The sequence below is a fragment of the Poeciliopsis prolifica genome, unplaced genomic scaffold (assembly GCF_027474105.1).
Source record: "Poeciliopsis prolifica strain line A6 unplaced genomic scaffold, Auburn_PproV2 SCAFFOLD035, whole genome shotgun sequence".
NCBI lineage: Eukaryota > Metazoa > Chordata > Actinopteri > Cyprinodontiformes > Poeciliidae > Poeciliopsis > Poeciliopsis prolifica.
In genome coordinates, this window is record NW_026562410.1 from 5,182,920 (window position 1) to 5,210,865 (window position 27,946).

The window sequence follows — 27,946 nt, forward strand, 5'->3', positions numbered from 1 at the left end:
GTGTGTATGTGTGACTGCGAGGTTATGATATGTGTGGGAGGGGGCTGTGGCTAACGTCCTGGTTACACAGTCGTGTGTAAACAGGGTGAAGAGAGCTGGGCTGAGCACACAGCCCTGCGGTGTTCCTGTGTTGAGGACCAGTGCGGGCGATTTTGAACCACCTATTCTCTCCACCTGAGGCCTGTTGGTGAGAAAGTCTCTGATCCAGTGGCACAGTGAAGCAGGCAGCACCACCTGGAGCAGCTTCAGCACCAGCTTGTCTGGGATGATGGTGTTAAATGCTGAGCTGAAGTCTACAAATAGCATCCTGACGTAAGTGTTGGGATGCTGCAGATGGGACAGGGCTGTGTGCAGAGTGATGGAGACAGCATCCTCTGCTGACCGGTTCTCTGTAGGCAACTGAAGGCTGTCCAGGTCTGCAGGGATGAAGTGTCTGATGTACCTCAGAAGAATCCTCTCGAAGCACTTTATGATCACCGGGGTCAGAGCGACGGGCCGGTAATCGTTCAGGCTGGTGATGGTCGTCTTCTTCGGTACAGGGATGATGGTGGAAGACTTGAGACACTCAGGAACCATGGTGAGCTGCAGGGACAGATTGAAAATGTCCAGAAACACTCCTGCCAGCTGGTCGGCGCACGTTTTCAGCGTCTGGCCTGACACCTTATCCGGTCTTGTAGCTTTGCGGGTGTTGATCCTCCTCAGGATGGACGTCACCTGGTGCTGCTGCAGGACGAGAGGCTGGTACTGCTCCTCCAGTCGGGGTAGATGTACAGCTTCTCTACTGCCCGCCGTATCAAAGCGGGCAAAGAAGCTGTTTAAGGTGTCAGGCAGGGTGGGGTCGCGGCTGGTCAGCTGAGTGCTGTGTTTGTAGTCCGTCATGGTCCTGATGCCTCTCCACATGCTTCGGGGGTTGTTGTTGATGAAGTGTTCCTCGATCCGGTGTTCATACTGGAGCTTGGCCTGCTTAATTTCTTTTTTTCAGTTCCGACCGGGCCCTGCTATAAGCCAACCTGTCTCCAGATCTGTAGGCAGCATCCCGGGCTTTCAGCAGGGCCCGTACTGTGCTGTCCAGCCATGGTTTCTGGTTTGGAAACACTTTCATGGTCTTAACAGGGAGGACAGCATCGGTGCAGAACTGAACATAGGACAGAACGGACGATGAGTATTCCTCCAGGTCTGCTGCGTCCCTGAAGACTCTGCAGTCTGTATGCTCAAAGCAGTCCTGAAGTGCAGAGGAGGCTTCCTCGGTCCAGACCTGAACTGTTCTGGTGGTCGGCTTAGTTCTGCAGGCCAGAGGCTTGTAGACAGGAATCAGCTCCCCTTAGTTGTGGTCAGACATGCCCAGATGTGGAGCTGCTACAACCTTGTAGCAGCTCCACATCTCTCTGATATTTTAGAAAATTTTGGTTTAACACAACATGTCAAACAAGCAACACACACTCAAGGACACACACTGGACCTGGTTATCAGTAAGGGTGTGAATATTTCCAATGTCTCTGTAACTGATGTCGCCCTGTCGGATCACTTTGCTGTTATCTTTGAAGGTTCTTTATTCTTTGACCCACTTGGACAAACAGCTACTGTCACAAAACGTTCTTTCACAGAAAACACAGCAGAAACATTTAATCAAATCTACTCTTCTTCCTCACTCTTAAGCTGTAATGATGTAGATAAATTGGTAGATGATTTTCAGTCTAAAGTTTCATATATCATTGATTCCATTGCTCCAATTAAAGTAAAGATTGTGTCTGGTATGAAAAAATCTCCATGGAGAAAAGCACAAACAGTTCGATCTGCAAGACAACTCTGTCGCAGAGCAGAACGAAAACGGCGTAAAACTCAACTTCACGTTCATAATGACATCTATAAAGAAAAACTACGTAACTATCACTCATGCAAGGGAGGCTTTCTTTGCAGATGTCATAAACAAAAACATCAACAATGCTCGAACTTTATTTGCAACAGTTGACAAACTCACAAACCCTCCTGTGACGTTTCCACCTGAACTCCAATCTAATGTTGCCTGGAACAAGTTTTCCAGCTTCTTTTCAGAGAAAATTCAAAAAATCAGAGAATTAATCTGCACATCAACTTCAAAGCCAGAACCATTGCTGTACCAAAACAAAACAAATACAGAAAAAATGACCAACTTTCAACTACTTAATTATAAAACCCTAGAAGAAATTATAAGTCAATTAAGTTCAAGCTCCTGCTGTCTGGATGTCCTTCCCACACTTTCTTAAGAAAGTCCTACCTGTTATTGCTACTGATCTGATCCAAATCGTAAACTCATCGCTCACATCAGGCGTTTTCCCCCAGGCTTTGAAAACAGCAGTCATCAAACCACTGTTAAAAAAGAACAACCTTTTTTAACAGTGGTTAAAAAAGTGGGTGATCAATCCACGTATTGATCACCCCTGGTGTAATGTGTAATGTATAAACTGAACTGAACACGCCCTTCATTTCAAAATATATATCTACTTTTGTAATACCGTAGATGTAACGATAGATGTCTCCCGTCACAAATCACTATTGCAGAATTACAGGCCAATCTCAAATCTCCCATTCATCAGCAAAGTTATTGAAAAAACTGTGTGTAAACAATTAAATAGTTTCCTCATGATGACCAACTGCTTTGACACTTTCCAGTCTGGTTTTCGTGCTCACCACAGCACGAAGACTGCCCTCGTAAAAGTATTCAATGATCATATAAATACGGACTGTGGGAGAACGGTGCTGGTTCTGTTGGACCTCAGTGCAGCTTTTGACACTGTCAACCATGACATATTACTGAATCGACTGGAGAGTTGGGTCGGACTCTCCGGTTCGGTGCTCGACTGGTTTGAATCTTACATAAAGAACAGGGATTTCTTTGTTTCAATTGTAAACTTCTCATCAAAGAGGTCAAAGGTCACATGTGGGGTACCCCAAGGTTCAATCTTAGGATCCCTCTTATTTAATATTTATATTCTCCCACTAGCTCAGGTTATAACAGGAAATATATTAGCTACCATAACTATGCGGATGACACACAGCTCTACATTACGATGTCACCAGGTGACTGAACCCATCCAATCACTGAATAAATGTTTAGAACAGATAAATGTGTGGATGTGCCAAAACTTTCTCCAGCTGAACAAAAACAAAACTGAAGTCATTATTTTTGGACCTAAAGAGGAACGATCTAGAGTCAATGCACAGCTTCATTACAACTAAAAACTAGCGATCAGGCCCGAAACCTGGGAGTAGTGATGGACTCGGACTTGAACCTCCAGAGCCACATAAAGACAGTAACAAAATCAGCCTTCTATCACTTGAAGAACATCTCCAGGATTAGAGGACTAATGTCTCAGCCAGATCTAGAGAAACTCATCCATGCGTTTATCTTTAGTCGCATTGATTATTGTAACAGCGTCTTCACAGGCCTGTCCAACAAATCAATCAAACAGCTGCAGCTGATCCAGAATGCTGCTGCTCGCGTTCTCACTAAACCAGGAAGATAGACCACATAACACCAGTCTTAAGGTCCCTCCACTGGCTCCCTGTAGCTCAAAGAATAGATTTTAAAATACTGTTGGTAGTTTATAAATCACTGAACGGTTTAGCACCACAATACATCAAAGATCTGCTGTTGTTGTATCAACCTTCCAGACTCTCAGGTCTTCTGGTTCTGGTCTGCTCTGCATCCCCAGAACCAGAACCAAGAGAGGAGAAGCAGCTTTCAGCATCTATGCACCAAAACTTTGGAACAAACTTCCAGAAAACTGTAAAACAGCGGAAACCCTGACTTTCTTTAAATCGCAATTAAAAACACACCTGTTTAGAACTGTTTTTGAAATGTAATATGTAACAATGTATTGTCTATTATATGTTGCATGACTTTGTGTTCTTGTGTTTATGATGTAAAGCACTTTGAAATGCCTTGCTGAAATGTGCTATACAAATAAAATTTGATTTGATTTGATTTTGATTTTTTTAGGCTCCGGGGGTACTGCAGTAGACCTGATCCAAAATGTTATTGTCTCTGGTGGGAAAGTTTATGGACTTGTGGACTTTGGGAAGCACAGCCTTCAGTTTCACGTGATTAAAGTCTCCCGTCACAATCACGGCAGTACAGCTCCGTTAATGCTAACTTAGCATTAGCCCGCGGTGGTATGTAGACTGCCACAATCACAACGGACGAGAGTTCTCTCACCAAATTGAAGGGTCTGCATTTCACCGCCAGATATTCCAAGTCAGGAGAGCAGGGCGTGCTGACAGAGTGTGTGGCTGAACACCAGGCATTGTGTACATATGACGCCAAACTTCCATTGGCGAGGAAGAGGCTGGGGAGGCCCGGTCTGTGACGGCTAGCTTGTAGCCTAGCACGTGCGCCGGCTCTCTTACCCCTCGAAGCAGCTCTGGAGGAATAAAGTCTACCTATCTGGATATATAAAAAATTCCCTTCGCACCCAGTGCGGGTTCTTATCCTCTGAGCTCGGGTCCTCTACCAGAGGCCTGGGAGCTTGAGGGTCCTGCGCAGTATCTTGGCTGTGCCAAGGACTGCACATTTCTGGACTGAGATGTCTGATGTTGTTCCTGGGATCTGTTGTAGCCACTGCTCCAGTTTGGGGGTTACTGCCCCGAGGGCCCCGATTACCACAGGCACCACTGTGGTCTTCACCTTCCAGGCCCTCTCCAGTTCCTCCCTGAGGCCCTGGTATTTCTCCAGTTTCTCGTGCTCCTTTTTCCTGATGTTGCAATCACTTGGTATTGCTACATCTACCACAGGGGTGCCCAAAACGTCGATCGCAATCTACCGGTCGATCACGACCGACCGGTCGATCGCGGGGAGGTTTTGAGTCGATCTCTGCAGGACGCTGAGAGCAGCACTTCCTCTTCTGACAGACTTTTCAAAATATTCACTAAGATCCAAAACGTTTGTAGCTTCATTAAAAATATAATAAAGCCTGAAACCTGATATCGTAACGGACTGAACGTTTTTAACATAATCTTTGCTCGGCTTGCGGGGCGCAGGCGGTTGCCATGGCAACGGGTGTGCTTAACGATAAAGAGAGAAAGAGAGTAAAAAGGTGCGAGTGGTTCTGAGTTGATTACCTGTTCGGGTTATTTTACCTTTGTTTACCTTCGCTGTGGTTCATCACAGCCGCTGGAGTTTCTGAACGTTCAATAAACGACAGACTTGGACTAATTACCTCGTTCGTTTGAGGTAAACGTCACAACCAACATCAAATAGGACACATATATTTGATTAAGTTTTAACAAACAAATGGCTTCTACCACAATGTCAAATAACATTAATTATATCCCAAAGTCAGAAGATTTGCCTGTACCTCTGCAGAGCTCTTTGGTTCCTCCTATCAGTCTGCAGTTTCGCATATTGACGTCATCAAACCAAATTTCGGATATACCAGAACTGACTGACACCTGCTGGCCTCAGGTTTGCAACCAGCTTCTGACTGAGAAACCAGTAACCTGCTCCCAGTGTCAGAATCTCACTGAGGAAGAAACTGCATTAGGTTTTCTATCACTTTATCATTTCTGATAAAACTGATGTATATTTGCATAGAAAATTAGTCAATAGGGTTTCATTTATAATTTGTATGTCTTCATGTCATGAGGTAGATCTCAGCTGGCTGGTGAGAGAAAAAGTAGATCTTGGTCTCAAAAAGTTTGAGCACCCCTGATCTACCACAACGGCTTTCCTCTGTTGTTCATCCACTACGACAATGTCTGGTTGGTTCGCCCTTACCATTTGTCTGTCTGGATCTGGAAGTCCCACAGGATCTTAGCTCTGGCGTTCTCCACCACCTTTGGGGGTGTTTCCCACTTTGATCTTGGGGTTTCCAGTCCATATTCCATATATATACTGCTCAAAAAAATAAAGGGAACACTCAACTGTGTTATTTGAGTGTTGAGTGTTGAATTTATCAATATATATATATATATATATATATATATATATATATATATATTATTATATATATTATATATATATATATATACAATATATTTATATATATAAATTTTTTACATATACTTGCATTTTTACCAATTTGTATAGGTTTAAACTTCTTAAAGGCTCTTTGTTCCACGTTGTTTACATTTTCTTTTTCTAAATTGTCCCTCTAATGAATAAATTTGGTTTTCTTTTTTGTTTAGAACTGGAAATAAAGATTTGACAATGGATGAACATGACTACTGATGTCTTGTCTTTTTAAATATTATCTATAATGTCCAATTAACAACTGTAGTTCTTTTCCCGATTCACGCCAATCACTCAACCCACTTGTGGCCCCACCCAGTTGACTTCCTGTTTTGTCCTTGCTCAGAGTGTACTTTCCTCAACTGATCTTGATAGTATTTGAGTTTAGCATTTAATTTACGATTTACATCAAACATTTCATCCAACTGCCTCATTAAGTATCTCTGTAGTTCAATACTTCCCAATTCAGGTTCCTTAGATGTGGTCTGACACGCACATTTTGCTTGACTTGATGTGGAAATCACAGGGTCCTTGGAATAACACTGCTTTTCCAAGGAAGCTAAAATCACAGGTTCTTCTCTACAAGACTTCTTTTTCAGAAATCTTCCTGATCACCACCTTCTTGAGGCAGAGAGAGTCTTGCTCACTAACATTTTCAGAGCAAGACATAAGGGACTGTTTTTTCTCTGCCGTCTCCTGCACTACAGAGATCGATTCCTGTTTGGCAACAGTTGAAGCGTCTTGTGGTCCAGAACTTTCAGATGAAACCCTGAGATCACCAGAGGCCTGTCTCTCCAACCAGATATGAAACGGTACCTTTTTCTTCTTGCGGCGCCTGGTCGTTGGTGGCACAAAAAGAAGTTCGTCGTCTTGCTGTTCCAGTCTCTCTTCGGCTTTGGCGATTAATTCCGGTTCAGTGACCAGTGGCGTTTCTTTGGCGCAAATCTCCTTTTTCAAGGAATCTTTCTGGTCACCACCTTCTTCAGGCAGACAAGTGTCTTGGTCAATAACACTTTGAGCCCAAGAGCCAAAGGACTCTTCCTTCTCTGCTGTCTCCTGCACTACAGTAATCGATTCCTGGTTGGCAACAGTTGAAGCGTCTTGCGGTCCAGAACTTTCAGATGGAACCCTGAGGTCAGCAGATGCCTGTTTCTCCAACCAGATGTGAAACGGTACCTTTTTCTTCTTGTGGCGCCTGGTAATTGGTGTCACAAGAAGAAGTTCATCGTCTTGCTGTTCTAGTGTCTCCTGTGCTTTGGAGATTAATTCCGGTTCAGTGACCAGTGGCGTTTCCGTGCCGCAAATCTCCTTTTTCAAGGAATCTTCCTGGTCACCACCTTCTTCAGGCAGACAAGTGTCTTGGTCATTAACACTTTGAGCCCAAGAGCCAAAGGACTCTTCCTTCTCTGCTGTCTCCTGCACTATAGTAATCGATTTCTTGTTGGCAACAGTTGAAGCGTCTTGCGGTCCAGAACTTTCAGATGGAACCCTGAGAGATGTCAGACTTTTTTCTATATCTTTCTCTTTCTCCTGGTCCTGTTGGTGGCACAAGAAGAAGTTCGTCGTCTTGCTGTTCCAGTCTCTCCTCTGCTTTGGCGATTAATTCCGGTTCAGTGACCAGTGGCGTTTCCGTGCCGCAAATCTCCTTTTTCAAGGAATCTTCCTGGTCACCACCTTCTTCAGGCAGACAAGTGTCTTGGTCAATAACACTTTGAGCCCAGAGCCAAAGGACTCTTCCTTCTCTGCTGTCTCTGCACTTCAGTGATCGATTCCTGTTTGGCTCTTGGTCCAGAACTTTCAGATGGAACCCTGAGATCAGCAGAGGCCTGTTTCTCCAACCAGATATGAAACGGTACCTTTTTCTTCTTTTGGCGCCTGGTCATTGGTGGCACAAGAAGAAGTTTGTCGTCTTGCTGTTCTAGTGTCTCCTGTGCTTTGGCGATTAATTCCGGTTCAGTGACCAGTGGTGTTTCCTTGGTGCAAATCTCCTTTTTCAAGGAATCTTCCTGGTCACCACCTTCTTCAGGCAGACAAGTGTCTTGGTCATTAACACTTTGAGCCCAAGAGCCAAAGGACTCTTCCTTCTCTGCTGTCTCCTGCACTATAGTAATCGATTTCTTGTTGGCAACAGTTGAAGCGTCTTGCGGTCCAGAACTTTCAGATGGAACCCTGAGATCAGCAGACGCATGTTTCTCCAACCAGATATAAAACGGTATCTCTTTCTTCTTGTGGCGCCTGGTCATTGGTGGCACAAGAAGAAGTTTGTCGTCTTGCTGTTCCAGTCTCTCCTCTGCTTTGGCGATTAATTCCGGTTCAGTGACCAGTGGCGTTTCCGTGCCGCAAATCTCCTTTTTCAAGGAATCTTCCTGGTCACCACCATCTTCAGGCAGACAAGTGTCTTGGTCAATAACACTTTGAGCCCAAGAGCCAAAGGACTCTTCCTTCTCTGCTGTCTCCTGCACTTCAGTGATCGATTCCTGTTTGGCGTCTTGTGGTCCAGAACTTTCAGATGGAACCCTGAGATCAGCAGAGGCCTGTTTCTCCAACCAGATATGAAAGGGTATCTTTTTCTTCTTGCGGCGCCTGGTCATTGGTGGCACAAGAAGAAGTTCGTCGTCTTGTGGTTCTAGTGTCTCCTGTGCTTTGGGGATTAATTCCGGTTCAGTGACCAGTGGTGTTTCCTTGGCACAAATCTGCTTTTTCAAGGAATCTTCCTGGTCACCACCTTCTTCAGGCAGAGAAGTATATTGCTCATTAACATTTTGAGCAGAAGACTTGAAGGACTCTTCCTTCTCTGCTATATCTATTGGTCTCTTGCAGTAGGGAGATTGATGCTGTTTCGGTAGCTGGTGAAACGTCTTCCGTTGCAGCACCTTCAGCTGAAATAATTAGATCAGCTGAGGCCTGTTTCTCCAACCAGATTTTAAAAGGTATCTTTTTCTTTTTGTTCTTCCTGGTCTTTGGTGGCTGTTCCTGAGACTTAGAGGGCTGTTCCTTCTCTATTTCATTTGTCTCCTGCACTCTAGCAGTAGACTCTTCTACACTGACCAGTGAGTCGTTCTGCTTTTCAATGTTTCCTGCAGAAATCTCTTGGTCAACGGAGACGTGTTCCTCCGACCAGGTTTTAAATGGTACCTGGTTCCTCTCATTGGACTCACTCTCAGGTGTTGGTCTGTCCCCTTTTTGGTCCACTGTCTCCTGTGCTGTGGCAGTCGATTCTTTTTCAACCACCAGTGAAGCGTCCTGCTGTTTGATATTATCAGCAGAAATCTTTAACTCCTCAGGTGCGTACAGCTCCCACCAGACTGCAAATGACACCTTCTTCTTCTTGTGCTTGGTTGGCTTGGGTGGCTGTAATTCCCTTTCGATAATGTTGTTGGATGAAACTTCTTCAACTCTAGGCTGGATGGACTGCATTGTGACCTCTGCTTGTTTCAGGTTCTAAGATAAATCACTTCTCTAAAAACTCAGTAAAGATTTCGTGTTAAGTTTGATGTCAATCTCCACAAGAAATGTGCACCAAACAAAGTTGAAAGTCTTACTGTGAACTGCTCAATAAATTCTCAAGAGACACGTATCAACAACGGCTGCTAACAGGTTGTGATGAAAGTAGATCAATCTGAGGAGCTTATGTAGTCACTGGTGATGTCAGAATTCTGCTTTTGGAGTTATATTGTGATGTCACATTGTGATGTCACAGTTTCATTTGATATTCAGAGCGGCTGATGCGCGCGAACCCGGACATCAGAAAACATCAGTGGGCTTCTAAACTGTCACTGGTTGCCATAGTTACCCACCATTAACTTGTTGTTTTGGCGTTGTTTAGCATGTTGTCAGCGTAGCCAGCCCATAAATATAACTGTTAAAAACTGAGTGATAAATTAAGTTATGCTACCCAGAGGCGCTGGACAGGGGGGGCAGTTAGGACAATTCCAAGGGCTCCTGACCAACAGGGGGCCCTCCACAATTTCTTTTTCCATAGAAATTAAATAAAATGGGGCCCTGTCAATTACAAAATTAATCATATTGTGTTTTCTAAAATTGTTTTTTTTTTATCAATTTAAAGTTTATTGACTTTTGTGAAGGTATTCTTGCATTATTACTATTATGCCATTATCATTGTATCACTTAAAAACTGTCTCAAAACAGCAATATTATCGTTTATCACAATAACTTCTGGGGCAGTTTATCGTCCAGCAACATTTTTTTATTATGACAGGCCTTGAGTGGTTGCCTCATTCTTCACAATATTTTTAGCCTTCACTCAAATAGTCACATGGGATTTGTTTTTGTCATTTGAAAACTAAATTCAACAAAGTCAGTGATATGGTGGAGTGTGCGGTGTGCAAGCCCAGTGATATGTAATGGCCAGGTGATGTCATCATATAGCGAGCGTGAAAGCACGTTGCACTACGAGCCGCAAAACTTAAAACTACATGCATGTTGATTTGATCGTCGTTTCGACAAGGATTCGTTCATTCCACTCCAATGCCTCGTGGAGATGTGTGTGTGCTCAGCTCTGAGGCCTCTGCCTCATGCGCGTTCCCCTCAAATCAGTGATGGCTGAATATTTAATGGTGACACAACGCCTCGTTGCATCCTGTAAAAGCAGTGGGACCGTTAATTAGAGTGAGTGCTCAGCAGTTCTGTGAGCTGGAAATGTGGCCAGATGGGACGGCTTTGCATTCACAGAGCGACCCGAACCGTCCACCAGCCAGCCAGTCACCTGCTAGACACTCGGCCCTCGTCCAAAAACATCTTCCACACACTGCCACCACAGTGTAATTATAAATAACTTGAGGTTGTACATTCAAGTTTTTATACCGAATGTAGTGAGTCAGAACAATAGTGACGGGCCGCATACACATGACACCACTGAAGCTAACCTTCACACACACTCGTGTTTCCATATTATATGGAGTTTGTTACTAGAGATCAACCTGCAAACTTCAGCACTCCAGCTCATTTTGGCTTTAACACAATGTCAGTGTTAGTGAACATGCTAGCGCTAGCTCAGGCAGCAATGAAGCTGACCTTGGTGCGTTAGCTGAGTTTAGCATATACGCTGCTACTTTCATTCTGGAAGGAATGAGTCATATTCCTCACGCCAACAGCGCTACATCTAATTTTGATGTAAAGGCTACAGTTAGTCCAACGAATAGAGAAAGACAATGTCAGTCAACATGCTAGTAATAGCACACACGCCATTTATAGCATTTTAGCTGACCTAAGCGTCTTCGCTTATTTTAACATGTTAATGCTTGCACACCAAATGGAGTGGACTCAAGCTATATGCAACGTTTTAGCAAACTTTAGCATTTGAGCTAATTCTGCACGTTTTCAGGAGATGCAACAAACACAAATAAAAACTGTCAGTTATTTTAAGCTGCTCAGGCTTTTGACACTTTGACCTGAAGTTGGCGAAACCTTTCTCAGCATCGGAGCCTCTGATTTGATGTCCATCAAACTGATGGACATCAAACGTCAGTTTGATGTCCATCAAACGTCAGTTTGATGTCCATCAAACTCCGCTGCTCTCCAAAGTCTGGATTTTAAACATTTCATGTGAAAATGGTCATCTGAAAGACGATTCTCAAGTCCTTATGCTAAATTGTCAGCGGACATGATGTTTTAATCTTTCAAAATGTATCTTACTTCAAAGACGTTATTAATTAACTTATCCAACTGTTTATTTATTTCCATGTCCTCCTTTTCTCTCTCTGTCTCTGTGTCGTTCTTGAGTTTCATCACCTCCTTCCGAACGTCTTTTATCTGGTTGTCCAGCTTTTCCAATTTGTGCACGGCCTTCACTGCTCTATTAAGTCTGGAATTTAAACTTAAATTGCCCTCTTCAAGTAATTCCTGTTATATTTCAATTTTTCTAATTGAATATTTGTCCATCAAGCTGAGCTGTTGGAGTTTGTCCATGTCCTCCGCTGCTCTCCAAAGTCTTGGTTCTAAGCAGCTGATGTCAAAATGGTCGTCTGGAAGAAGATCGTCAAGTCCTTGAACGATATCATCATCAGTAGACATTATGTTTCGATCTTTCAAAATCATTCTTATTTCATTGACGTCATCATTTAACTTGTCCAACTGTGTATTAATTTCCCTCAAGAATTCAGAGATGTTCTTCATTTCTGTCATCGTTCGTCTGTTTTAACACAAGCCTGGAATATTTGAACTCTTCACTGACTAAATACAAATTGATGTCACAGCGTCAGTAGATCAAAGGGCAAACTCATTAAGTTTGAATGAAAACATATTTATTGTTACATATTTTTTAATGAACCCAAATTTATCTACAGCAACTTAGCCTGTAAAGTTGTTTGTGCGTGATTTTGGTCTTGGCTTTAAGGAAATGTTAACAGATATATCAATATGAAGAAATCTCAAAACTTATGATCTGTTTTTCCAAGAGCTCTTATCTTTTCTGTCCTCTTTCGTTTCTCTGCTCTCTGAAAAACATTTGGTTCATTCTCATTAGCGTCCAGAAGGTGGCGCTGTGCTCTGGAAAGCATTGCTACGCCCTGCTGAAGAAGAGAGAGACGTCAGCAGCCGGCCAGAAGGTGGCGCTGGTCCGTGTGGAGGAGCTGTGCTCGTTTCCTGTCGAGCTTCTGCAGCAGGAGTTCAGAAAGTATCTGAATGCTGAAGGTAGAGAGAGCCACTGCATGCTGACACACACACACACACACACCCACACACACGCACGCACACACACACACACTCTCGCTGATTATTTTTGCAAAGTTATTCAGTCTTTTGCACGATTCATTTCCCAGCTCAGGGTCATTTGTGTCATGAACTCGTGACAGAATAGGATCTGTATTTAATGAAAAGGAGGACAGATAAGGAATTTCTCTATTGCACATACTTTTGGAAGTTCTTTTCTTTTGAAAAAAAATCTCACCTTTAACAGTCGCTGGAAGAAACGGCAGCAAACGATCAAACGTCACGATGACACACGCTTGCGTTTCGCCACGCTGCTCATCTCTTCCTTCCCTTTCCCTCAGTCGGTCACGCACATTACAGTGAGCAAGCAAAACGTTCTTTTTGTCCTGCTAAAGAAAAACACTCCCACGGCGTGACGCTGAACACACAAGCATGCTACACTTTTCAGAGTTTTATATGGGAAAAAGATAATGTAAAAACCATATACATCCCATTTATGCAGGTCTGCATATAATCAGAATGAAACACATTGACAACGAAAACTACAGCTGCTTTGTGAGGACGAGTCAGCCTTTGAGTCCTAAAGCATGTCACTAAGATTCAAAATGTGATCCATTGTCCTTAAGGGAGTCTTGAAGCTTCATGAAGACTCCCATGATGCCCTGAATGTGAGTCGGTGGAGACACGAACGTTAAAGCGTGGATTTCAAGACAAGATCAGCTTGTGGAAAGAAAAACAAGCGAGTCGTTTTCATCCAGGAACTTTCCCAGATCTGAGTCAGGATGACGACACGAATGGCAGCGACGGCTTCGCTTTGAAGTGGGAAAGTGCAGGAAGTCGTAAGTTAGGCGAGTTTATCTGAGCTTCCACGGGGAAAACCAGTAGGAAACGTCCATTAGAGTAAATAACTTTCTTCAAGCCACGATTGTGGGAGATAAAAAGACGGAGCGAAGATGACAAAAGGGGGGAAAAAAGCAGTTTCTCATCATAACAGGGAAATATTGCCATCTTCTGAGAGAATTAGGAACTTCCTGGTGATTTCAGTCCAGTTCAGAGAAGAGAAACGCCTGCATGAAAAAGTCGGATCATTTCAAAAACACAAAGTGAACTCTGTTATTGTTCTTCAATAAGGCAGCAGTCAGCGGTTTACATAAATAACTTATTGTTATACTTATAGTACCTTCACAGATAAAAAAAAAGCAAAATGCTTCTAAAGCTACAGATATTGAAACAAGCAAATAAATGATACAAATACGCAAACAGTTCAAAGAAAGGCTTAAATGTTTTATTCACAATCAATGTTGATAATTAAATATGAATTCTGCATGAGCCACAAGCTTCCAAAATTCAACTCACTTGAATAGTTTTATTTATAATCTTGTCCTGCTGAGGACGCCATACTTAAGTTTGTTGTTTTCCTCCTCAGAGCTACAGTTTCCAAGTAGCCCTCCTCCTCTCAGATCCTTCAGACTAGTCAGCAGCAATTAGCAAACACTTGGTGGAGCTGTGCACCTGCTGAGCTCATCATGCTTCTCAGTGAAACGCTGGTAAAAATGTTGTTAATGGGTTAATAGAGGAGCCATGTTGCGAGTTTCACAAAGAGCAGAAGCTTCTTAAAGAGACAGGGACACGATTTCAAGGCATTAAATTACAAAGTCAAATTTCTTTTACATCAAATTTGACATATAGCATTTTTATGACACCTAATGTTAACATAGTGTTGAAATAATATTTTAAATTAGCACAATACTGCACAGGATAGTTTTGATACATATGAAATATACCATAGAAAGTTAAAGTACACTCTACATTCACATAAATTTAGATAAAGATCCAAACTAAACAACTGCTGAATCTCTGAACTTATATAAATTCTTAGGGAGGATTCTACAGAAAAGACAGGCCTAGAATCTCTTTACACAGAGAGTCTGTCTGCCAGGCAATTAACAAATTCCTTAGCATGGTTCAAAAGTTCACTAGGATCTTAAAACTTTATATAAATAATTTTATCTATATTAGAATTAACTATATTTCTTTAAGCATGTTTTGAATTAGTTACTTCTTAGATCCAAACTTATAGTCATTATTTAGCATTACATTTTGTGCAAGCTTGGTTAAAAATACAAACTACTTTCTTGTTGAAGCATCTTGAGGCAGAGATAACGTTCCAGTTCCACGCTGTAAATCAGGTCGGAGCCTGGTACGGAGGTTGGGTCTCAGAGGTAATAAAATTAACATTAAGACAGCCCACACAAAGGAAAAGAACACACCTCCTAATGCATATATTTAAATGAGGAGAATACACATTCTATAAAAAATGGTTTGTTTCACAGCAGAAGTTGGAATCTCTTTGTGCTGAGTGAGAGTTTCCCGGAGGATGCATCTTCTGTTATTCTTTTGTCTTTTTTACTCAGTTCTTTGTCTCTGTTTTGTAATATCTTGGACTTTTGCTCTAGGTGAGAGGCTTATTGTAACATTCTTCTTGGATTGAATTTCTCTGGATAAAACTCTGAATATCTGAAGTCTGACGTCGTATGATTGCTCTTTTCTCTCTGCACACTTACACAGACACAGGAATTCGGGACAAAGAATTAATTAAAGAGCTAAATCAAGTTCTTCCTCTTTTTAATTCTTAACAATAGTTACTGGATTGTGTCATAAAATGGCACAATGGGCCTGGGAAAAACACGATACTGTCTCTTTAAGAATTGAAAACAAACTGCTGATCAGTGCAATTCCAGAAGTTGCTTAATCCAAATGCGTGTGTTGGGATCGTTGGGGATGACGGGTCAAACTTTCCTTGAAGTTGAAGAATTTGAATCTTCTTCAGGGCGGTGGCATCATGCTGCCACTGCCATGCTTCACACTCGGTCCAATGTTCTGCAGTGTAAAAGTTTCATCTCGACAGACGTCTCATCGTTGTGCCTTATTGTCCTCCTGGCACAAAATATTTCCCCCAGAAAGGCGTTTGGCTTGCTCATGTCAGCACCTGCACACTTCAGCTGAACACGTTGTTGCTGAGTTGGAGAAAGAGCTTTTTCATGGTAAGCACTGTCTTAACGCTTGGTGATAATAAACTCGCTTAACTCTGGAGAACATTTGTGGTTCTTTTAGTTTTCTCAGAGGGGCTGAACTTGGACTTTCCAGCAGGAAAACATAAAAACACTTCATAACCAAAAACATGCCAACATTAAGTCTTTGGAGCAGCTTCAATGGATTCTAAATGGATTCGACACTAATGTGTTGCGTGTTTCAAATGATCCAAATGAGGCTGTTTACCATGATGAACAACCAACAACAAACTGTGACTCGTTTTCTGCTTTTTCAAATCGACCGGAGTTTTTTGCCGCGTCGTCATTTTATCTGGGAAAATGAACGGATCAAAGCCCCAGATTCTTAGGAGATCCTTCACCCATGGGGAACGGATCTGCCTTTAAAGTTCTTATTTTAGGGGAAAAAAGAAAAAAAAAAACAGATTTATTAATTCTGTTTGACTTTATGGGCAACAGAAACAGTGGTCGTAAAGAGACACAGGAAGCAGATGGCGGCCAACGGATGCGACGCCGCGGAGACGCGTTTATTGATTTCCATTGTCTCTGTGAGCCTGCCGCTCTTATGAGGCAGAAATTTATTTATTTATGTTTTGTTTTTACTTCCAACCAGCCGGAAACCGCCGTGGAGCAGGTCGACTTTTGCTTTGAACGTCTCTGTGGTCTTCGCAGCTTGACGTCACTGACGCGAAGCGTTCTCGCTTCTTGAGAAAAAAAAAAGAGAGAGAGAGAGAGAGAGAGAGACTGCGGAGGTCGAGTGTGAACTGAGCACACAAACAGTTGAGAAACGGATTCGGAGAAAACACCGAGACATCTGCCGACAGCTGGAGGCTGCAGCTAGAGATAATAAACCGTCCGTTTGGTCGGAGAAAGTACTGAAAAACGAAACATTCACAGAGCCAAGACCTTTTCACTTTTTGTCCTCACCTGTGGAGCTGCGTGTGACGGACCAACAGAAACTGGAACGTAGTTAAAAAGCAGGAGAAATTATTTTTTTTTTCATTTTTATTGATGAAACACTTTAATAGACAAAAAAGTAGGATACAAAACCCAGTGATGCAGTTTGTGGTCATTCAGCGATCAAGTTAGCGATCAAACAGCATCGCAAACACCAAGGAAAGCAGCAAACAGGTCACACAGGTCACACAGGTCACATAGGTCACATAGGTCACATAGGTCACATAGGTCAGGGTGTCATGCTGAGTGCGGGGCAGAAATGGATCAGCGCTGATTTTCTCGGTTGTTTTGTAAATGTTCAGTTCGAGTGAAGTTTGACATCAATGTTGACGTTTCGGCGGTTCAGACGTTGGTTTTCCTGCTCACATTTTGAAGTGGGCGAACGTTGCCAACGCCGCGCCCACTCAGGTGGGTGTCAATATGGCTGATTTAGCATAAAAGGTTGCTTTGCTCGCCCCGGCAGCGTGTTTGGATATTTTTCCAGGAGCAGCAGCCAGTGGCACTAGAAGAGATAAAGCTTTTATTGCGACAATGAAGTGCGTCGTTCCGAGTTCCAGCACTGCGAGTTGAGACTAAACAAAGCTGCTTATCAACCCCGGTCAGACGTTTCCTCAATAATTGTCTGGCCGTCTTTCCTGCCCTGCGTCATGTTTCCTCTCACATGAATCGTCGTTTCCCGTGTGACAAGAGGAATATTGAAACATTTGCCTTTGCAAAAGTCTGCTCCTCAAATATGCTGCTGGTCAGTAAGAAGGAAAATTAAGAGTAAAGAAAAAAACAAACATGTTGGTTTAATGAAGAGGAATGAAAAAGTTGAGGCAGAGGTGGTTCACATGGGGTAAAAGTGAAACTTAGAGCCAGCTGCGGCGCTACACGCTAACCCCACATGTTAACTGATGCTGTTTTTTCACCCGGCTGTCGGTATGTGAGTTTGAGGTGGTGCTTCTCACTTGAGCACTCCCACACGGGCTGACAGTGCGCAGAGGGGAAACTCAGCGGACTAAAAGCTGCCAGATCCACTTCGGAGAAGAGCTTGATTTCACTACAAGGCAAAACAACATGAGGAAACTTTTCATTCTCCTTCTCCTGGTTGCCCTGTTCATACACGGGACACTTCAGAAACATGGTAAGAGATGCTTTGAAGTGAGGTTTGAGAGAGAGAGAGACGATTCTGTCACTGTCGACGGGTCAGGCGACCTGAATTCACAAAGCGCTTCATGTGAAATGAAAGGAACGATCAAAAAAACAAAAAACAAAAGGAGAAATGCATGAACTGAAGGCAATCTCGGCATTAAAAGGAAACGCTCGTAGTTTGAAGGACCGAGGTGCGAAAGCGAACAGTTAAATGAGTAAAAAGAAGAGTTAAGATTACAGAAAAAAACAAACAATAAATACGTTTAAGTAATAATTGTAAAGTAAATTCACTCAAACAGCTGGTATGGAAATAACAGGTCAAGCAACATAGGTGTGGCAGATAGATTTAATTGAAATCAATAGTTTGTTGGATTGTTATGATTCCACTAAGTTAGAACTAGTTTCTGGTTTTGATCAGTTGTTTTATGTCCTTTGTGTGTTTGTTTTTTTGGTATGTTAGTCATTGTGCTTGCAGACGTAATGTTTCCCTCTGTTAGTTTTTACCCTGGTTTCCATTTTTCCCTTCCTTCCTTCCGGCTCGTGTTCTTCTTTTTGAACTTCCACTTTGCTGTGGAAAGTTCGCCAGACGCAACGCTCATCTTATGATGAGCTTACAGATTTTTTTTAATCCCAAAGTCTTGCTTTTGGAAAGCAACAGTGTCCTCCACCGCGCTTTGTGTATTCAAAGCATTGGATCGTAGAGGAGATAGTTGCCATGCCGTCTGTTGTTTGTTGTAGTCCGAAGGTTAACAGCAAATGCACGTCAAAACAAGCTTTTTTTTTTAAATGACAGGATGTCTGAATTTCTTGCAGGAGGAAAGAAAGAAAGGAAGAAAGTGTTCCCTCAGCCCAGAGTGCTTTTAGGACATCTTCCCACACAGCCTGACGTCGGTGGCACCCAGCCTCCCAACTCCACCGGTCCTCCGTCTCTGGTGGGCTTAAGCGACTCTGCCATAGAGTACCTCAAAGGAAGCCTGAGCACCAGAGTCATCCCCATCATCTACTTGCTGGCGGTGATCGTCGGGATCCCGACCAACATCACCATCCTGTGTTTGCTCGCCACCAAGATTAGGAAGGTGTCGTCCGCCGTCCTCTACTGCAGCCTGGCCGTTTTCGACCTATTCCTGCTCGTCTCCCTCTTCTTCAAGGCTCACTACCATCTCCTCGGAAACAACTGGGTGCTCGAAGAAGCCGCCTGTAAGGCGGTCACCGCCTGTTTCTATGGTAACCTCTACGGCTCGGCCCTGACTCTGGCTTGCATCGCCGTCAAGCGCTACATGGCGGTGGTGCACCCGTTCATGTACAAAACGCTGCCCAAGCAGAGGTGCATAGCCTGGGCCGTCCTGGCGCTGTGGCTGGTCTTCGGCGCCTCTGTCGTCCCCCAGATGTTGGTCCAACAGACATTTTGGGTCTCCCAGCTGAACCGCACCACCTGCCACGACGTGATGCCCCTGAATTATGACTCTCACAAGTTCTTGCTCTTTTGCAACCTGACTCTGGCGGTTCTGTGCCTTCTGGTGCCCATGGTGGTCACCACCGTGTGCTTCGTCAAAATCCTCAACGCGCTCAACCGGTCGCACTACGACTGGGCGATGTACATCAAGTCCAGCTCTCTGGTGTTCACCATCTTTCTGCTGTGCTTCCTTCCCGTTGGCGTCCTGCACTTCCTCCATTATGTGCAGCTGTCTGCGGGAGGGGCAGACAGTCTGTACGAATATTTCAACATGGCGGTGTGTCTCTGCTGCCTCCACGCTTGCCTGGACCCCTTCTTCTTTATCCTCATGTCCAGGTCTGCGGGATCCAAAATGTTCTCTCTGACCTTCAAAGGCACGAACCTCAGTGTGTCATTCTGAAAGACAATAATGGCGTTTTCCCACCTGATAGTCCTTCAGACTCGGGGGCAACAATTTTCTGTATTTGTTACATTTTCAACGGGTGCGGTTTGCTTTCACACTAAACTGTGTCAAACAATCCCAGCCCTTTGTTTACCTGCTGTTTACCTCCTTACCTGCGGGGGCGCTGCACCAAGAACCGCTGAGGGGAATTACAAAAGCACAACTTTGCAAAACGTAAACAAAAATGAAGGACGTCCCTTTTGTCTTTGGCAAAAGACCATGAGCCGTTTCTCTCGCCGTTTATTTCGGCTCTATTGACCCAGAATGCACTGCGCTATAGCGCATTTCCTGCTTTTGGAGCAATCTCATGTCTGCTTGCATTCGAACCGAGCCGCAGCTCACTTCAACAGAACTGAGACTTTTTTCAGGCGGAGTTTGATTAATCCCTGCACACCTTCCCAAACGAATTGGACTTTCGGGGCAAATGAGCTGGAGTTCAATTAATGTGGACTAAACAGTCCCGGTGTGAATGCACCCTACGTGTTTTGAAGGAAACTGACAAATTTCATGCTTTCCCAAAGAGAAAGCAATTCGGTTGAGGGGAGCGTTAGCCTTGATGCAACGGCTGTTTCAAAAGTAGAACTTGTGTTTACAAGAAATGCTTATGACAGATTGGTTTGATGAAACCTGCACCTTTATTACCAGTTTGATGTTAATACTACAAAATAGTTGAAAGCATTCTTAAATGTAATTTAAAATGATTGATCACAGTATTTTGTTTGGATTTAAGAACAATGGCCGAAGGTTTACGACTCTTTGGCTTTAGTAAACCTCTGTGCAGCGAGTTTTGCATCTCCTTAAACAGAAACGTTTCTCATTTTGACGAGGTACGGCTCCTGAATTTGTTTTTCGTCCTCTCTGCACGGCGTGAAACGCGGCTTCCTGCAGGTGGATCATTCTGTATATAGTGGCATCATTCACCAGGTTCTAGGGCAGCCAGTAGCTACTGTCCTTTTAGGAAAGTCGTGACCTTGAAAATGAAGCTTGCTACTGGAAGTAGAGCCAGCAGGCCAAGAGCGGCAGAATACTGGCGAGATAGTAAATCAGTTTATCGTGTTGAAAACCTGGACCTTGTTTCTTGTGACAGAAGCCAAAATCAAATCTTGATTTTTCCGAAATATCTTCAGCTCGGACAAATCTTTGTTTTGAGTACATGGAACGACTGACACGCCCCCCTTGTTATCTCACTCTCCGATTTGTGGTAGGTGTGATGATCAGAAAATACATCCTGTTCTTCAGCAGCGCATATTTGCTGGACATGTCATGTGGCTGCAGTTTTAATGACTAGAAAAAAAACAAACAAACCCAAAAAAAAGAAAAACAACAACACTGGGTTGGTCAAAAGTTTCACCGACATGTCCCGGTTTAATGTGAAGATCCATCTTGTATAAGTTTTTTTTCCATCAGACGAGCAAAGATGAAATACGGAGTAAAATCCAGCACTTATTTGGCTTCTGCTTTGCTCTTTACAAATGTATTTATTATTTTTTTACTGTGATGCTCTCCTTTGCCCCTTTTATTAAAAGTTATTCTGTATTTCACCCAACATGTTGTACAGCTCACTGATGATGAAATAAATTATATTCATTCATCAATATGTGTGATTTTCATTGGAAGTTGTATGTGGTTCATTTCACTCAAGACGGTTGATGTTTACTGTCAGAACCCGGCCCACTTGTTTGGTTGGAACAACGGATCTTTGTTCCAGATAAGGCTGAAACGATTAATCAGCTTAATCGTGATTAAACATTTAATGAAATAATCGTCAACTAACTTAGCAATCGATTAATCGTTAACTTGATTATTCATGCTTTTAAAAAATGGCCATTTGCTGAAAGGAATGCTATGTTATTTGTTTTCTTATTCACAAAAGCAAATGAATTATTTGCATCTTTTATCGTACTTCAAATATTGCATAAAAAAGCCTGAAGTGGTTAAATGAAAAAAATGCAAAATTTGCCGCCGTTTTCTGTTTTCATCAGTTAATTAATAGAAATATCAATTACTAAAATAACCGTTAGTTGCAGTCCTGGTCTCAGAGTGTTAGAAAGTGAATTTACTGCGTGTGCTGAATTGTGTGAAACTTTTGGGACGTGTCCATCTGTCACCTCGTTTTCACGGCGCGCCGTTTGGTCTGCCTCATAAGATCAAACGCTGGACTTTCTGGCTCGTGATGTGACGTCACGTGAAAAAGGTGGAGAGTTGGAAATGCTTGTTCAGCTTCGGCCCGTTCCCTGACACGGCGGGAAGAATTTTTCGACAAAACACTTAATGCAACATCACTTTGGCTGTTGTTTGGTGTAATGATTCTTCAAGTTCCCACCTAAACTCGCAAAATAAACAGCGATGCATTTATGTCCTCAAAACTAACATTCCTCGTGTCTCAGACTAAACATTTCTTTTCTCACCTGTGGGCTGACATGTAATATTTGTAAGCTTTTGCCATCAATCTCTCACATATTTTCCTCTGATTTTAATGGAAATACTGTCAGTTCTTGGCATTTCTTTGCATTTCACATGTTAGCATTCCCTGCATCATTTAATCTCCGACTAAGCAAACATCTTTTTTTGGACTTCCTCACTCTATGTGTTTCTTTACCATCAAGTTATTATTTTTTTAATTTTATTTTCTGAGGTCTGTGCTGCGCGTCAGTTTCACTAAATCATCTGCAGAGGAATTGTTGTTGCTTAATGTTATATGGTACTTTAAACGAAGCAGCCAAAGTTTCCAAGCGAGGCGGTTTGGTGCTGCAGAACAAAAGGTGTCATCAAAACAGACTGCTGTGCTGTTCAAACACATTACTGCGCATAATAAGTTTTTTTTTTAACGCCCGTCTCCGCGGCAGTTTGGCTCCGCAGAAAAGAATGAGCATCTGCCTCTCTTTCTGACCAATCGACGGGCCAGTCCGAGGAGAATGGCTCTTATGTAAGTGGGACTGAAAGCACTGCTCAGAGGGGGAAGAAATGATGTGTTTTTGCACTGTTACAGCATGTGTGTGCTTCAAGCTTTAAGTTTGTGAGGCTCATTACCCTACCTTACTAAGCCAGGACTAAAACATTTCTCTATTTGTGACTATTCCATTTTGTGAAACCGTCGTCCACAAAGGAAAAAACTTGTTAATGTCTGTCTCATGTCTTCACCTCAAAACACAAAACTTCCTGTTCAGCTCATGAATGTTTCGGTGACGTGATTTCAAAATATGTCAGAGTTATTCTACTACGAACCACTAGAACAGCTGTACGCGGCCCAACCAGACATAACAGACCTCCCTGGAAGTGTTCGAGCAAAACATTTCGAAACCCCTGCTTTTACCAGAGAAAAGTAAAAGCAGAAGCTGTGGGAAATGGCAGAAATTGCTTCTGTTACAAGGCAAAATGTTACACCGAATTTATTCATTTGGCAAGAGGCATCTGTATACACAATCTTCTCATACTGTTCTACACTCTGTATTCCCAAATGAGATATAAAATTTACATTAAACCTTTATATTAAACTTTGGACCAACAACAGTTCAGCCATTTTTCTTCTGACCCAAATAAGACATGATGTTCCATCTTGTTCAAGATTTGGCCTAGCGCAAGAAAATCTCTCCTTGTGTCTCACCGTCTGCAGGAGCTATTTCTCCAGCTTTGTTCATCTGCTTATTTTCTCATTGATTTATAGTTAGAATTTTTGTTTGTTATTTAAAATAAATTCTCTGGTTCGCTGTTCACTTGATTAGTTAATTGATTTCAGTTTGGGTGTTTCGCGGTATAAACAGGTCGGTGTTGGGCAGCTTGTTATGCATGTGGGTGATCATAAGGTTTTTTGTTTTACCAATCTTTCCAGTCAGAGAACAGGAGCAGGAAAAAGCAGCATCTTGTAACTTGCTTTCCTGAAACTGGAATAAAACAGAGAACTGCGTTTTGATCTTCCTGACTGCATGAACCAGGTGACATTTTGAGTTGGATTCACCTTTGAAGTCTTGAGTTTTTTTGATTTTTGAATTTGAGTTATAGTCCTTGTGGAGAGCACAAGCCCATAATAGTCAACAAACAGAGGAAGCCATTTCCATTAATTGTATTCACATGGTGCCACCTGGTGGTTTGTTAGAAGAATGTAATAAAAAGCCTCACAACTCTTCAAATGAAACTCTTTATTCAGTTTGTGGAATCCACCTGTAACGCCTCATTCTCTTTTCTTATCAAAATAAATCATATCAAGGACACGTAAATTGTTTCACACATTATTCGACAGCAAAGGTCCTCGAATCTTTGTTGCTCGTTTCCGGCAACGTGTTCCCGAATGTGGCAATCCATCGAACTAAGAACACTCTGGACACAGACCCGAGCGCCTCTGCTGGGCGGACAGTTTGCGGGACGTACATTTCTAGCGGCTCCGTGAGCCTCCGTCCATGACACGTCTGACGACACGCAGGAAGTGGTACATTCATCGACCCGGGAAAACACGTCTCCTGACCCGCGCAGAGGAACAACGAAGATGCGGGAAAATGGCTGGAGAGCCGGGGCGAGGGGCGCACACAACATGGAGACTTTAGTCACAAACATGCAGGATTTTTGAGAGACGTTTGTTCAGCACAAGTTGGAGCTGCCAGGGTAAAAGCGCCAAACGCAGTGAGGAGAAGTCTTTAAATCAGGTGAAACGTCTAAAGAAAGAAAAATCGTTCGATGTACGAGGGCCATTATAGACGAGGGAGGAAATTTACTCCAAAAACATTCAGAGAGAAAACTTTGAAAAAGTCAAACATTTCTGAGTTTTTCTTTGCAATGTTCGACAATTTCTTACATTAAGCTCAAAATTTCTGAGTGCTTTGAAGGAAATGTGCTTCTTTGGTTCCTGACTACCACGGCCCTAACGTGCTGTAGTGGGATTTATTAATGACAAATAAATGCAGAAACTATTAAGAATGAAAGCTCTACCAAATTAGGAAATGCGTTGTTACTGAACATTTCCAGATATGATGGTTTATCCTTGAATCCTGTTGCACAACCGAAGCTCTGTTGATCATTACAGTTTACTCAAAGGCCCTCCATTCAATAAAAATGGAGGCATCCTGTAAGGAAGAGTACAATAGCAGCGTTTCAAATTGAGTTGTAACAGTTATCTCCTAAAACTTCAAAACCATTTCTAAAATTATTTACTTGCTCGAGACTCGCAGAACATTTAAACATTTGCTCTCATTGTGCTGAGATCTAAAAAGAACAATTTGCGCGGCAGACTAAAACAGTCGGCCGTTTCGCAAATACAATTTGCAGACGTTTCTGAGAGCTAACGCCATCGACATGGCTTTTATTGTGGGTAAAGGATGTTAACTGAACCTTTTGTGCAGCACACTTGAATGGTACAAACAAAAATAAATCAAAAATTGAGTGTCACAACATTCACGCTCGCACACATACACCCACACACATCAATAAGGGACCAAAGGGGGGGGAAAAGCAAGAAAGAGCAGCAAAAGCGTCCAGCAGAGGTTTGGAAGAGCTGGGCTACAGAGAGAGAGAGAGAGAGAGAGGCACAAGTTCAGAGAAAGGCTTTTGAGTTTCACAGGGAGCAGCAGCAAGGCAGAGGAGGTAAACAAAGGTCACAGAGGGCCAAGGGACACCGTGAGCAAACCGACAGGAGAAAGATAGAAAGAAAGAGAAGCACAAGTTCAGACATCGACAGAAGCGTCCTGCGGCGTTGATTCTTTACAGAAGAGCGAAGCCCTTCGTGGCGAGCTTGACGCCGCTACGCGCACAGAGACACGAAGAGAGGAAGAGACAGGAAGCGTTCAGACAAAAAAGGACTCGACTCCCAAAAGTCTCCACAGTAAAAAGCAGAAAATGTAAACTTTTTTCATTATTTAGAAATGTAGCTGCAGAAGTTGCCAGTTTTGACTAAACTACTACTTCATTATTTATTTTTTTTTTTTTAATTTTTGTTTTTACCTTAAGACTTTGTCAGTCTTGCAATTTGCGTCAAAAGACTTGATGATCATCAACCTTTCATTACATGTTCATCACTAAATATATGCAGAACATGTTTTCAGTTTCTAACTGGTGACGAGAAGCACAAGTAAAGAAGCCCAAGGCTAAAACTATGTAGGGTTGTAATGAGAGGTTTAGGAGCTTGCAGTTGGATTTGCATAAAAGGATTGTTATCATTCTCAACGTACGCCATGTTATTCAGCGTACCAGTGATTCCACCAGTATTCATAAAGGAAAACAAAAGCAAATGAAGTCAAAATGGGAACGATTGTGAGAAGCCCACCCCATAAACGTGTCAAAATAAGATGGTGTATTTGGGTCTTAATAAATGGAAAAGGCAAAGAAATATTCTGCCCAAGAAATTTTTAGATGAGTCAGTTTTCTAGAAATTTTCTAGGAACAATTTCTAAGATCCAAAAGTCAAACATTTGCAACTTTTGAAATTCAGTAAGTTTCCAAAAGTTGCTCATTTTTTGACTTTTTGAACTCGATAATGTCCTTGTTTTTTTTTTTATTTCTGAACTTAATGTACAATGACTCTAATACGTCAACATAGTAAAACCTTTGAATTTCAGTTGTGCACTTTCTTTAAATCATATCTTCAGGTTGAATTTTCCAGGGTCTAGTTTGTATTTTATTTTATTTTTTCAAATCTGAGGTCATAATGTGCAATTCCAAAAAACAACCACTGGGTGTCACACTAGAGCAGCAGTCAGTAAACACTTTACAGGCTGTAGAACATGGAGACATGTAGAAAAGCCTCTTTTCACCATACTGTAACTTTCACGTCTTTTCAAATGATGAGATGCTACATCGGTGCAAAACTATAAAGGCTCAATGTCTGAATAATGGAATTTACTCTAGAGGTTCCTTATAAAGGATTGCTTTGGAGAAGTTTTGTTATATTGACTTTTATTTTGACCATAACAGCTGCTCCTGCTATGACAAATAAATGATAAATTAATAATAAAACAGAGCAGCTGTTAATGGAAAGGTTTTGTAAGAAGATTGACACTGTAAGTCATCTTTTGCAATTCTTAATCTATCCAACATCTAATAAAGTTTCTTTGGTTTGTTGATGAACATTTGCAATATTAATATAATGTTTACTACTGATGTCGTTGTAAGGATACTATATAAAAAAAATAAACTCCAACAATATGTGGAAAATTATTATTTAAAAAGTAACAAAATGTTTGACGATAATGTTGTTTTGGTGATCGTTTGCAGCACTAACTGAAAAGCCGTGTAATTGTGTCTGCATGTACTTTCTTTCTGAGCAATACTGGGGATGATATGAAAGGTTGCTGAAACCCCAAGTCTTTTGCAGCTTTTGTACACACCTTTGTGGCTTGCATGTGTGAAAAAGCTTGTAGCTAATGAGCTGCTGAGCCTTTTGCTTTAAACACCAACAGTTCTGGAAAAAAGTAAAACTGGCATCTGGTGCATCTGTACGACAATTTTCCATACAAGCTTTCTCTGTACATCTGCAGCTCTGTAAAACTGCTTTCGAGTCTTCAGCAGGTATTTTACTCAGAATCAACTGAACAACCATTACCTGTAATTTTGAGTAGTTGCGATGCTTAGCATTGTTTCTTTGAAATGAAATACTTTTGGGCAATGGCAGCAATAACTGTTTCAGTGACATTTAAATAAACAATAGCTGAGAACCAAGTGTTCAGTAGGCTGAGTAAAAACCTGGTAACCCCGTTTTCTTGGCCGGCGTTCACATGAGGACGTTGGAACGTGTGTCTGGTAGTCGGAGGCCCACCAGTCCGCCACCAACCAAAACAGCTGACGCCAGGAGAATAGGAATCGCCTTGGTGATGCCAACCAGGGAGCCAAAAATCAGGTTGCCAAGAACTGCTGCCAACTTACATATGGCATTACAGAAGCCAAATCCTGTACCCCTGAAAAATCAAGAGACAAACAAAGTCAGCCATGAACAGAATATGCATCCTTAGCTACAATCAAAAAGATCAAATAATCAGTCACTCATTTATACTAAGTACCAACTACTTACTGAGGACTTACGTAAGGGTAGCCAGTGTCTTTTGTTTTGCCAACATCACTTAATGTGACTGTATTTAATAATTATCTGTTGAGTATTCAGTGCCAATGTGTTGCTCGGAACAGCTGGCCATTCCTCCAGAAGCGCATTTGTGAGGTCAGTGAGTAACCCAAGCTCACAGTTTCCTTCGGAGTTCATCCCAAAGATCCTCCAGAAGGTTGAGCTATTTGTCAAGTGTAGTTTCTCTACACCAAAGCTCACATTTTCTTATAGACCT

The 27,946-nt window shown here is 42.4% G+C and overlaps 2 protein-coding genes across 3 annotated transcripts in view; one reads left to right on the forward strand and one right to left on the reverse strand.

Moving 5' to 3' along the window:
• Positions 1-17,627: 17,627 nt before the first annotated feature.
• On the forward strand, positions 17,628-21,286 carry LOC129374192 (proteinase-activated receptor 3). Its single transcript, XM_055052463.1, has 2 exons — positions 17,628-17,788; positions 18,610-21,286. The coding sequence occupies exons 1-2, from the start codon at positions 17,722-17,724 to the stop codon at positions 19,647-19,649; spliced, it is 1,107 nt and encodes a 368-aa protein (XP_054908438.1). The 5' UTR covers positions 17,628-17,721; the 3' UTR covers positions 19,650-21,286.
• Positions 21,287-23,812: 2,526 nt separating this feature from the next.
• Positions 23,813-27,946, reverse strand: part of LOC129374175 (synaptic vesicle glycoprotein 2C-like) — a 41,594-nt gene continuing 37,460 nt past the window's right edge. Inside the window, exon 13 of one of the 2 annotated variants that reach the window (XM_055052438.1) lies at positions 23,813-27,568. In XM_055052438.1, the coding sequence (XP_054908413.1) occupies positions 27,385-27,568 (184 nt within the window). In that variant the 3' untranslated portion in view covers positions 23,813-27,384. The remainder of the gene's footprint in view (positions 27,569-27,946) is intronic. The other variant, XM_055052439.1, reaches the window with a different exon arrangement.